Source organism: Marmota monax, unplaced genomic scaffold (genome assembly GCF_021218885.2).
Source record: "Marmota monax isolate L192 unplaced genomic scaffold, Marmota_monax_Labrador192_F-V1.1 WCK01_AAM20220418_F8-fsc00040, whole genome shotgun sequence".
NCBI lineage: Eukaryota > Metazoa > Chordata > Mammalia > Rodentia > Sciuridae > Marmota > Marmota monax.
In genome coordinates, this window is record NW_026692782.1 from 14,144,770 (window position 1) to 14,157,350 (window position 12,581).

The 12,581-nt window shown below is 37.3% G+C and overlaps 1 protein-coding gene across 2 annotated transcripts in view; it reads left to right on the plus strand.

The window, feature by feature from the left end:
- The window catches only part of Cdca2 (cell division cycle associated 2), a 53,697-nt gene that overhangs the window by 20,588 nt on the left and 20,528 nt on the right, over positions 1 to 12,581 (plus strand). For both annotated transcript variants that reach the window (XM_046447897.2, XM_058580420.1), the window contains exons 8-13: positions 3,849 to 4,105; positions 7,035 to 7,119; positions 7,904 to 8,148; positions 9,659 to 9,725; positions 10,740 to 10,828; positions 11,623 to 11,760. In XM_046447897.2, coding sequence (XP_046303853.1) covers positions 3,849 to 4,105; positions 7,035 to 7,119; positions 7,904 to 8,148; positions 9,659 to 9,725; positions 10,740 to 10,828; positions 11,623 to 11,760 — 881 coding nt within the window. The remainder of the gene's footprint in view (positions 1 to 3,848; positions 4,106 to 7,034; positions 7,120 to 7,903; positions 8,149 to 9,658; positions 9,726 to 10,739; positions 10,829 to 11,622; positions 11,761 to 12,581) is intronic.

The following is a 12,581-nucleotide window of genomic DNA, read 5'->3' on the forward strand; positions in this document are numbered from 1 at the left end:
CCTTTGTCTATTCCAATAAATCTTAAGTTTGGACTTTTCCTGTTATCACATGTTTCTTGGAAGTTCTGTTCATGATTTCTTGCCATCTTTACGGAATGGTCAACTTTATTTTCAAGAATATATTTTGTCTTCATTGCCTGAGATTCTACTTCTAAGTGGTCTAGTGTGTTCGTGATGCTTTCTATTGAATTTATTATTTGATTTATTGATTCCTTTATTTCGAGGATTTCTGCTTGTTTCCCTGCCCCCTCCACAATCTCTTACTCTATTGAAGTGATCTTTCACTTCCAGTATTTTCTCTTTGATTTCACTCCTTATACTATCCTTTACTTTGCAGATTAAATTAACTATGTACATTCTGAATTTCTCTGATATTTCTTATACTGTGTTGTCTATGGATTCTATTGTTGGAACATCTTTTTGTTTGAGGTTTGTTTGAGGCACTTTGTTCCCTTGTTTTTTCACGTTGTTTGTGCATTTTCCCATCTAGAAGTATGGATTTGAGGCAGTACAGTTTCTACCCTGAAGTCCAATTATAGTGTCCCTGAAGGCTTGTACTACCTCACTTTTAAGGGAGAGACCAATAATAACAGCACCCAATGCAAACAATATACAACCTTAAATAGCTCCTATTTTGGCATCTCCAGTTTTGTTGCAATAAACAGAAATGATGTGTTCAATTATAGTCTATAGAATGAACAGTAAGTTTGCTAAAAGGGTTTACGATTTCAAATGATGGACAAACGGGAGAGAGGATGTGATATTTATGAGGGAGAAGAAGAGAAAATAGAGATAAAAAGTTATAGTAAGAGCAAAGGAGGAATTAACAGAGGTTGGCTGTTAACATGAGAGAAGTGAGAAAAAAAATCTAGTGAGACAGATAAGTGAGGGAGAAAATATATACAAATAAAAACAAAATGTAAAAATATAAGAATAGGGGCTGGAGTTGTGGCTCAGTGGTAGAGTGCTCGCCTAGCATGCATGGGGCACTGGGATTGATCCTCAGCACCACATAAAAATAAAATAAAGATATGGTGTCCACCTAAAACTAAAGAGAAAATTAAAAAATTATATTTTTAAAAATATAAGAATATACAATCACACTGTAATATCCTATTCAGACATCTCACTCCTCAATAAACTGATACATGAAAAACATTTGGATTCAGAGATGGTAGAGATGTGAGGTGGGGGAGGAAAAAAGGAAAGTCTATGGAAAACTGACCAATTGCTGTTGTTGGCTTTTAAAAATTTTCTCAGCTTTTCTTTTCTGATAGATGGGGTTGTCTGAAGTTTGATGGTAGCTCCAGTCCAGTGGGTGCTGGGCAGGTTGGCTGGGCAAGCTGGGAGCAAGATGCCTTCTCCCCCTCTTTACATCTTCCCACTTGTTGTCACCAGCCCCTTCTCTCCCTTACACTTCAGGACTCATTGAGCTGGAGAGAGCCTGGTTTTCTCCAGTTTCTCCACCCGGGGAATTGGGCCTAGTCTCTGACTTTCCACGGGCTTGCCAGGCCCATGCTGACCCACATAGTCTCAGCTGCAATCTGATGAAGCTGGGCTCCAGATTCCCCAGGCTGTGCCCTGCTGCAGTCCCAAGATCTCAATGATGTTCCAGCTTGCAGAGAGACCACCAGGGGTGTGCTCACACAAAGGAGCAACCATGCAAAGAGGCAGCCAGATGGCGGCCACTAGCACACCCAGCAAGAAGACCTCAGGTGCAAGGAGACCTGCATGTACCCTGACAGTATATCTCCAAGTCTTGGCCGATGTCCCCAGACTGAGGCAGCTGCACCCCCAGATGGTGGTGGGGCAGTGGCAAACCTGCAGAGCCTCCCAGGCCCTAGCTAGTGTCCCAAGATGGTAGCAGCAGTGTGTAACCAAACCTACAGGTTCCCTGACAATGGACTTCCAGGCAGCAACAGGCATTGAGCCCTGTGTGTGGACAGTCTGCAGGCAGCAGGCAAAAGGTAGGCAAACAGCAGCAAGGAATGCAGCCTCCCTCTAGTTCACCATCTTGGATCCCTCCTTCTTCATTCTTTGTACTGGAAGTGTCATATAATACATATACTTTACTGTAGCTCCATAGCTGTTACAATTTTTGGTTTTAAGTATTTAAATAACAGGGGAGCTAGCCTTTTATATTTGCCTAGTATATATCGTTTCTGCTCTTCTTCATCCTTTCCTAAAGATTAAGTTTCCTCTGGAATTTTCTCTTACCTTTAAAAAGAACTTCTTTAGCATTTTTTTGTAGAGAGCATGTGCTCTGACTTTTAATTTTAATCCCATGATAGATGGATGGATAGATAGAAGCCTGCCTGGTCACTAAGGGCAGCCTGCTGCAGAGGCACTTGTAGGTTCAAACAGGAACTCCCACGATTGCCACCTACGTGGCCCTTTCAGGAACACCCCCAACCGGAAATCCCTCCTCCGGAACTTCACCTGAACTTCACCAACCAACTCCCAGGAATCCCTGTGAGAACTCCAAAGTAGCAGGCGCCTGAGGTAGACAGCAGGGGTCTATATACAACTAAATACGCAGCTTAACTTAACCATTATCATCTCAATGGTTCGCTGGTGTCACCTCTCAACCACTCCCTTCTGTCAAAAATGCCATGCATCTTCCCTACTTGGCTGTGGCCCTCAACAGCAACCAGCTTATGAGCTTGTCACTATGATGACATAAGGCCCTCTTGCTTCCTGACCAATTCTCTTTGCTTTACTGTCGTGTGACTTTGCTTAGGAGTGACATAGTCCTTAATAATACTTATAAATAGTTTTATAATATTTATAAATAGTATAGATAATAAAAATCATCATTTTACCAGTCACCTTACTCTACCTTCTGTCTAATACATGATGAGTATCAAAATTTCACTTGAGCATGCCAGTAAGCTGCCCAAAAGTTCTTCAATGAGACAGGGAAAAGTGGGTCTACTATGGCAGTGGGGCCTTATTATGAGTTACACTGTCTGGCTGTTTGGTGGCTTCTCAAGAGGTCATGTTTCAGACAGTGTGCCTCCAGGAAGAGTAAAACAATCCTGTAAAATGGAATTAAAAGTCCTTTGTTAAGGGGGCACCTGGACAGGAGGCCTGCATACCTTTGATCTCTGCCTTCAGTACAGTCTCTGCCCCTTCTTTACCGCTGCAGAAATTCAGAATAATTATGCTGCTGGTAGCCTCATGTGCACTGCTTGTCTGACCCTGCTGTTATTCACTTCACACTCTTTCTCTTTCCCTTCATGCTTCCAAGTCTTTCCCTCCTGCCTTTTTTTTTAACCTATAATGTATTTCTCATAAAGAAAAATAATTTTTTGTGTGTAAATATGTCTCAGAATTTTTCCTTTATAGGAGAATTCTTACGTGTAAGTAACTAGAATAAAATTCAGATTTATCTGGGTCCTTGCACTTACCAATGCAGAATCCACAGATGTGACACATTGACTTGGTTTGGTTTGATAACCTTACCTGCTTCTCATTTCCACCTCTCTTGCATATTGCCTCTGATTTTCAGCAGTAAAATTGCTCATTACTCAATGATTTGCTTAGGTTAGTTTTATAATGCAGGTAATAGGTATTATGAGCCAAGGTAGACTAGCAGTGTATGGCTCATTTGTGGTGCTGTTTTCCAGCCTCTGACCTGGATTTCTATGGTGGCCAACATCTCTTGCTTGCTTTTTCCCCTTATTCATCAGTTTTGAATTACAAACTGACTGATGGCCACTTCTCTGTCTTCTTTTTATGAGTTCAAATTAAATCCCAGATGCTCCTCCCTGAACAGGATATATAAGGTTTGAATTTCTTCATAGCATGCTATTGTCTTTTCAATACATCAAATATTTTTGGTCTAGAACAAGGAGATTTGGACATCTCACAATCACATGTTCATCTTGAAGAATGCAAGGTTCCTGATTATGTAGAGGGCACAGAATCAAGTGATGCTGTTTTAATTGACATACTGACAGCAGGGGCAAGCTCAGACACAGTCTCCGAGGCCAAGTCATCAGCTACCACTGTGTGCAAGAGGGACATTCCATCCACTGACTCCTTTGTACTTCGTTCTGTATTGAAGAAACCTTCTGGCAACCTTTTTGCAGAGAACTTACAGGTAAGAAGAGAATCATATTTCCTATAGCAAATGAATAAGAATTCATTTTTCTTCAAAGCAATACCTCTGAAGTGTCATGTATCATACTAATGTAAAAGGAAATGTAATGTGTCAGTCTGTTACCTATCTATCCAAAATATTTGGTCTTAAAAAATAAGTCTTATAACCAAACTGTTAGGTCGGTGGTGGCGACTTGGTGGCCACTTAGTGGCAACTTAGAACAAAGCAGCCCACGTCGGAAAAGAACATCAATCAGATGCCAGCGGAAACGCCTGTGAATCAGCCAGATCTCCTGACTAACGCCTGTCAATCCACAGGACCCCCTGGCCAATCCTGGAGTTCAGCCAACTCCCCTGACCAAATTCAAGGGGGCAAGGGACCCTAGAAACACCTTTTCCTGTCCCAAGCCCTTCCCTTCCTGCTGTAAGCCCCATAAAAGTCCAGTCCGGTCGAACTTCCGCGTAGTTTCTCCTCAGACCCTTCTCCTGTCCCCTCTGTGGGTCTGATCAAGTTCTGCCCGGGAGTGATATCTCAATAAAGCCTCCCCCGCCTGATCTGACACAAACTTTTTCCTTTTTTCTTTTTCTATTTTTGGTTCAGTATTTCTTTATTACACAAAGTACTGCAGTGAATGTTTCTATACATATCTCCATAGATATTCATATGATAATTTCTAGAACCCAGATCCTTGCACTGTCACCTTGGAGCTTGAGGAAATGCACTATCTCGGGTCCTACTCAAAGAGTTAGCATTAGACCCTCTCTTTATTCAAGAAACCCAGGTGATTCATGGGCGTTTTAGTATCAAACTTTTTTCTCTAAGCTTAGTTGATATGAGAAAAGAGGAAGCTGGTGGGAAATAGGTGCCATTCATTGAGGAGTGTCTCTGGACAGTTCTGGTATCTTTATAGTGGTATACTCCAGGACAGGTGAAAGCCCCATTTGGCATGTAGGTTAGGCTTAAGGGTTGTTCAGTGAACCCAGGTAAGAATGATGTTAAAATCTGTGTCAGGTTGCTCATGGAGGCTCAGGAGTCAGTGCCTGTTGTCAAATTCAGACTCAGAAATGTAATAACTGAGCAAATTATTTAACCTTTTCTTGTCCTGGTTTTCTACCTATAAAGGATATTAGTAATTCCCGTATCTGGTAATTTTAGCATTCAGTATATTGATAATTATATTTATAATATATTGATGCTGATATTAAGTTAGCACCAGTGCCTGGCACATCAGAAATACAAATATTTTTTTCCAATGCACATGCATTTTAACACACAGCTATTCCGACAGATTTATTTTTAAAGCCAAAATGAAGTGATTACCTTTCATCATCATGGTCAGTTGCTATTTTAAGTGTTTTATCAACTTTTTGATTGAAGAACTGATTTAGATCTCTAGTACAGTACTGTTTATTTATATCTTTAGGTTAACTTCTCAGATAACACCTTAATGACGTGTATAATTGTTTTTAAAAATATTATATAATAAACATCAGGTCCTGCCACTAGGATGATAGGAAGGCATGATTGTGTAGAGAATCTTTTTACTAAGTTGGCCCAAGTTGCTTGGCTTACAAAATTCAAGTTATTTGCTAACTTTTATGGTTGTTTTAATTAAAAATAAATCTAAAGGTAACCATGATTTTTGTGTGTATGTTAACTTTCTTCACAGTTTTGTTATGTACATTTGCCTGGTCAGGAAAGAGAACTGATTTGAGACATAGCAGGTTTAAGGAGGTTCGTCTGGGGCAGAATTATTCTTGGCACGTGCTGCTCTTGGGATGGATGTAGTGGAGAAAAGGAAAAGCTCTCAAGAACAGTGAGTGGGTTGAGGCCGTACAAGTAGGTGGTGACTCAGAGGGGACTTTGACACAGTCCACAGGCCGAACTCTCCTAGAAAGTCCAGCAGCCCTGTGTTCCCCTTGTCTTTCTGCAGAGTTCACAATATCCCTCCTTTACAATTTGCCTCTCTGTAATCTTCATTTGGATAAACATGGACAAAAGCTGCCTTCTTTCGTGTAATGAAGGCAAGAAATTTGAGCATTTATGGAAGGTGCAATTCTCATGTTACAGATAAACACATCCGGTTAACTCATTTACCTGTTTAGTTTTTTTTTCTTGTTTTAGTGCAATTCGTAACACTTTGGACTCTTTGTCTACTCTGTCTCATCCTATACCAGATGCAGTACACTATAATTCTAGCCACTCATATTTCCTTAATTTTATTTTCTGGGTTAAAGATGGAATGATTTAACTCACACTTATGGATTTCTGTTCTTAAAATACTATGTGCCAAAGTAATATGTAGAGAACCCATTTTTCCTTTGTATCTAACATCATGATGTTTTAGAACAATTATGAAGATTAAGATAATCTTCAGTACTATACTGTCTGCCCTTGACAGAAAAACTTCAAAATTGACATTCTTTTTTCTTAATTTATATATTTATTTCCTCAGTAATTTTATATCATTTTAAGGGTACAGTTCTTACTCATGTTGATTAAATTTATTCTCAAATATTACATTTTTATGTCAATTTTACAATGACTGCTCACGTCAAAATTGCCATTCTTTTTTTTTTTTTTTTAATCTTTATTTTACTTATTTGTCTTTATGTGGTGCTGAGGATCGAACCCAGTGTCTCATCTGTGCTAGGTGAGCACTCTACCACTGAACCACAATCCCAGTACCCTAAAATTGCCATTCTTTTTTTTTTTTTTTTTAGAATTTTTCAACGTTTATTTTTCAGTTCTCGGCGGACACAACATCTTTGTTGGTATGTGGTGCTGAGGCTCGAACCCGGGCCGCACGCATGCCAGGCGAGCGCGCTACCGCCTGAGCCACATCCCCAGCCCCTAAAATTGCCATTCTTAATAACTACATGTACATTTCTTTATAGAGAATCACTCATTGATTATCATTTTTGTTTAGGAGCACCATGACAACCACTGTGATGATTTGATTGATCCAGGCTTAATCTCAAATCTTTCCAACTGTTGCGAAGAACAAAATGCAGGTAAAAAATTCATATTTACTTTTAAGCCTGAGGGCATCATTTTTCTTGTTAACAAAATCTAATATATCCCATTTTCAGTGATCCACTAATGCTTTGATGCTCCTGAAATTATGTAGGAATGAAAGATGTTTGGGAGGGATTGAATTTCTTTGGAGAGCCTTAGAATTGGTCTGAGGCTGAGTGTGTAGTTCAGTAGTAGCTGGCCCAATATGGGGAGGCCCTAGGTTCTATCCCCAGCACTACAAAAGAATTTTTTTTAAAGTTTGTCTATTTCACCTATGTCCATTTTATTTAATGGTAGAATTATAAAGAATATATATGTATATATATATATATATATATATATATATATATATTCTTTTATATATACGTGTATGTGTGTATGTATGTGTATATGTGCATGTGTGTGTGTGTGTGTTGGGGGGGGGGTGCTACTGGGGATTGAACTCATGGCCACTGAGCCACATCCCCAGCCCTGTTTTGCATTTTATTTAGAGACAGGGTCTCTGAGTTGCTTAATGCCTCACTTTCGCTAAGGCTGGCTTTCACCTCGCAATCCTCTTGCGTCCCGAGCCACTGGGATTACAAGCGTATGCCACTGTGCCCAGCAAAAACTTTATATTTAATTTTATAAACTATTAAGATATTTATGCAAAATTATACTTTAAAATCTGTGCCATATTCTCTTTGCCATTTTGGATTTGCTTTATAAACCATCTTTTATTCAAATAATAATTTGAATTAGGGCTTAATTTTTTAACATATTCCTATTTATTATTTGTAGAAGATCAAGAAAGTCTTAAAACACCGGCCTTTCTAAATGTGAGGAAGAGGAAGAGAGTTACTTTTGGAGAGGATCTAAGCCCAGAAGTGTTTGATGAATCTTTGCCAGCAAACACTCCATTGCGTAAAGGAGGAACACCTGTCCGACAAAAGGATTTGAGTAGTGTTAGTCCTCTGCTACTTGAGCAATCACCAGTTCCTGAGCAATTGCCTCAACCAAATTTTGAGGACAAGGGGGAGAATCTTGTAAGTGTGATGAGTGCAGAACAAGCTTGTTGGATTTTCTTCAGGTCATACCTGTTTTGTATGGGCAGTAGCTATGCTTTGAAATCATGAGGTAGACTAAATGAAGTGCCACCGTTTTTTTGTTTTTTTTTTTTAATTTTTATTGTTGGTTGTTCAAAACATTACATAGTTCTTGATATATCATATTTCACACTTTGATTCAAGTGGGTTATGAACTCCCATTTTTACCCCGTATACAGATTGCAGAATCACATCAGTTACACATCCATTGATTTACTTATTGCCATACTAGTGTCTGTTGTATTCTGCTGCCTTTCCTAGCCACCGTTTCTTAAATCTAGTTTCTATGTAGATTTTTTTTCCTGTTTTTCCCTCTTACAAACAATACTTCCATGATTCCTTGTACATAGCATATTTCATGGGACTTAACTGCTGTAAGATGTACCATTGTTCTTATCAGGTCTTTTGGTCGCAGCAATGCAAAAGCTGACCAAAACAGGAAAAGTTGTATGATCATCTCAGTAGATGCGGAAAAAGCATTTGACAAAATCCAGCATCCATTTTTGAGGAAAAAAAGAAAGAATTAGAGCAAGCAGATTTAAAAAAGGATATTTCTTCAAATTGACCAATTTTATCTATGAAGTCCATGGTCTGTGAACACCGTGGCAATTAATGTGTTTATATTGCCACTTTATCCTTGAAGTTCCAGGAATAATATTGTAATGTTAGATTTTATTTATTATTAGGTTTTCTTACTTACTTTGCAGGCTTTAAACAAAAGTTTTTGTTTGTTTGTTTGTTTGTTTGTTTTTTGATGGTACTGGGCATTGAACCCAGGGCCTTTGCATATAAAATTTAGTGCTTTGCCAATAAGGTACTGTCCCCAGCCCTTTTTAAATTTCGAGACAGGTTCTTTCTAAGTTTTCCAAACTCGCCTCAAATTTGTGATCTCCTGCCTCAACCTCCTGAGTAGTTGGAGTTACATGAGGGCTTCACCATGCCTGGAATGATGTGAATTTTTTTTTTTTTTTGAGGGAGAGTGTTTGTTTGTTTGTTTGTTTTTTTTAATATTTATTTTTCAGTTTTCGGTGGACACAACATCTTTATTTTATTTTTATGTGGTGGTTGGAACCCAGCACCCCGTGCATGCCAGGCGAGCACGTTACCGCTTGAGCCACATCCCCAGCCCCATGTGAAATTTTTAATAAACCAAAAAGTAACTTATCAATGAATCATTAAGCAACTTTCACTTTTTAATAGAAATTTTGGTGGATTATAATTACTAACCATGGTTTCATTATAAAAATGATTGTTCAGTGTTATAAAAAACATGTATTTTTAAATCTAATATCGTTACCTTCTCTTTAATCTTATTGCTTATTATAATCTTATTACAATTCCTCTTACCCAAATAAGACATTTTTCTTTTGGGCAAATTATTTATATATTAACTGAATTTAAAGATATCTAATTTCTACCACTCCCCCATCCCTGCCCCCACTTTGTTTAGGAAAACATAGAACCACTTCAGGTATCATTTGGAGTTCTGAATCCTTCCGTTTCTGAGAATCTCTCAGGTATGACTTATATTTGTTACAGCAATTTATGCTTGGTTTTAAAAAAACAAACTACCACTGTAGTTATTTAAAAAGTTTATGGGAAGTTGCTTATCTATCCCTTTCCATTCTAAGTCCTATAATCACCCACTTTTAACTTTCTGTGATGGAAGTTAAATCTTGAAAATCCTTTTTTGAAGTGCTATGGGACTCTCAATTCTTAAGTATCAACAGTAAGCGCCTATCATATTTTGCACAACTGGAATGATTTGAATTGTAAGATAAGGGTTATTCTTAAAGATCGAAAATGTTTCATCAATATTAGCATGGCGTTTTTGGCACATGTACTTCCAAGGACCTTATCTTTTATTAAGGCAGCAGAGATTGCTCCCAGCTCTTCTTACAAACCAGGCATTGGTTGGTAAATGTTATAGATTGGGCTCTTGGAGTGGGAACAATTACTCAGCCTTACTTCCCTGGTTGCAATCCTTTAATGGGTTCTTGTTGACACCAGCCATCTTATGAGCACAGAATCCAAGCTATATATTATTAAGTTTGTGCTAACTTTTGAGCTGTATGTAGTCTAATCACTTTCCAAAGTCTTAACTCTTAAACTCATTATAGTATTTTTTATAGTACTTTTTTATAAAACAAATCAAAATTTTTCTTTTAATTAAGCAAGATATATTCATGGTTATCTTAATGCTATTATAATTTCCTTTACAAAATATAGTTTGGAATAAATGGATATCTATGAAAATAGCATGCATTTATCATAATATGTGGTATTATGGTGTAATTTAGTCTGTTAGCATGATAATATGTTAAGCATTCACCACAGAAAGTGATGATATTCAGAAGCTTAAAGTGTTCTGAATTTTTAGATCTCAAAAATTATTCCTCTTGGTAATTGTTTATGTCTAAATATGATATTAAAAGTGAGTGTATCTAAAAGACTGTTCAGTATTTCCCAAAGCTGGCTCATGTTATCATTTTGTGTTAGCAACTTGATTTTGTTTGTGTCTTACTTACCAGGCACTGATACCTTTAGTTCTTCAAATAACCACGAGAAAGTATCCTCCCGTAAAATTGGTAGACTAACACGGACTTCTGGCAGAAGAAATGTAAGTGTTTATATTAAATCTTACAATATATTTTTTCTATATTCATGATCAGATGATAATGGGTAAAATCTTACTTTAATGAGTATTATTAAAAATTAAATCTTAATCTATTTAGCATGTAATCCAGAGTAGTAATGTTTACTGATTTGATTTTAAATTCTGTTATTAGTTATCTTGGCACTTAGGTGGCATTTGGCCGTTGTCTCAAATTGTTAATGTGAGAGGTAATCCCTTTGAAATTTTTAAGAACTGTGTAATTTTATGAATTTCATTGAGGTGAATGTGGAGGAGATTAGCTTGTAATTAACAGAGCTGGAAAATTACATAAGCACAACTCCTCCTTAAACTGCACTTCAATTTAACACTGAGTTTCAACTGGAAGTTATAAGCATAATGCTCATTGAATGCAAGTCTTTTTCTATTATGTTAAATTGGATTAAATTGGATTTTTGCTTATATCATATTGTATAAACATATATTTTAATGTCATAGAACTTTTAAGTGATAAGCCCATAATTCAAACATAGAATCTTACAGTTCACAATTTTCTTTCTTGTAACCCAACAATAGTTAAGTGCTAAATTGTAGGTTCTCCATAAATATTTGATGAATAAATAAATCTTCAATTTTCTTAGTTGAATTTTGGTTAAAATGCCACTAGTGGAATTTGTGAATTAAGAAGAAATGGGATGTAAAATGATAGGAGCATCATGGGAAAAAGAATAATAGAGCTTTACATTAAAAATGTGACTGCTTGGGCTTTATGGGATCCTTGCTTTAAATTTTTCTTACAGCAATTGATCAGTTTTGCAGAGGAGAACGTTTGCAACTTACATAATGCAGAAACTAAGTCATGTAAGGAAAAGAAAATTAATAGGAGGAAGTCTCAAGAAACGAAGTACAGAAACAGGGCACTTCCTAAAAAGAATCAGGTACGTATGTTTTTTTAAAGATGTAGTGTATTTTAAAGAAGTAGTGTATTTATTTGTTTTGTATGATAAGGAAAATATGGAAACAATATTTTTCCAGTTAACATTGGACCAAGATTATTAAAATCATGTTATTCTAGTGTAGAACCATCCATAAGAAGTTGTATACTCAACTATGAACTACCTGAGGGATATTTTTGCTTCTGTTTCATTTTGTGTTATATATATCTTGCATAATAAATAATCTTTGAGTCTACTTTAACCCCTCTATTGGGAATTCTATTTTTCCCCCCTTAAAATTTATTTTTATTTTTATTTTTTTGGTTTTAGGTGGACACAATATCTTTATTTTACTTTTATGTGGTGCCCTGCGCATGCCAGGCGAGCGCGCTACCGCTTGAGCCACATCCCCAGCCCCTTAAAATTTTTAATGGATAGGAAATGTTATGAAATAACTGCCAGGTCACATAAATTCACATTGTTTTTTTTACTGTTAGTTATCCCAGATTATACACACTATTGGTTGATGCCATCTGCGTGGGTGTTTTCGTCTGTTGTTGAGTGTGTCCTGAGTATGAGCCACGGGCCCATGTACATGGTCCAGAAAAGAAGGTGACTGTTTGGCAGGCTTCAGATCTGCTTTTCTTTTAGCCTGGGCTCCAGTCTTGGTCTTAAATGATAGGGTTCTGTAGGAGACATTGATCTGTTTTCACTTAGGTGGCATTTGGCAGTTGTCCCAGCTCAGGTTGCATCCAACCCAGTTTGTCCAGTGCATACTCGTTGAACTGTGCCTGTTGTTTGCTACGGTGACAAGTAACTGTCAC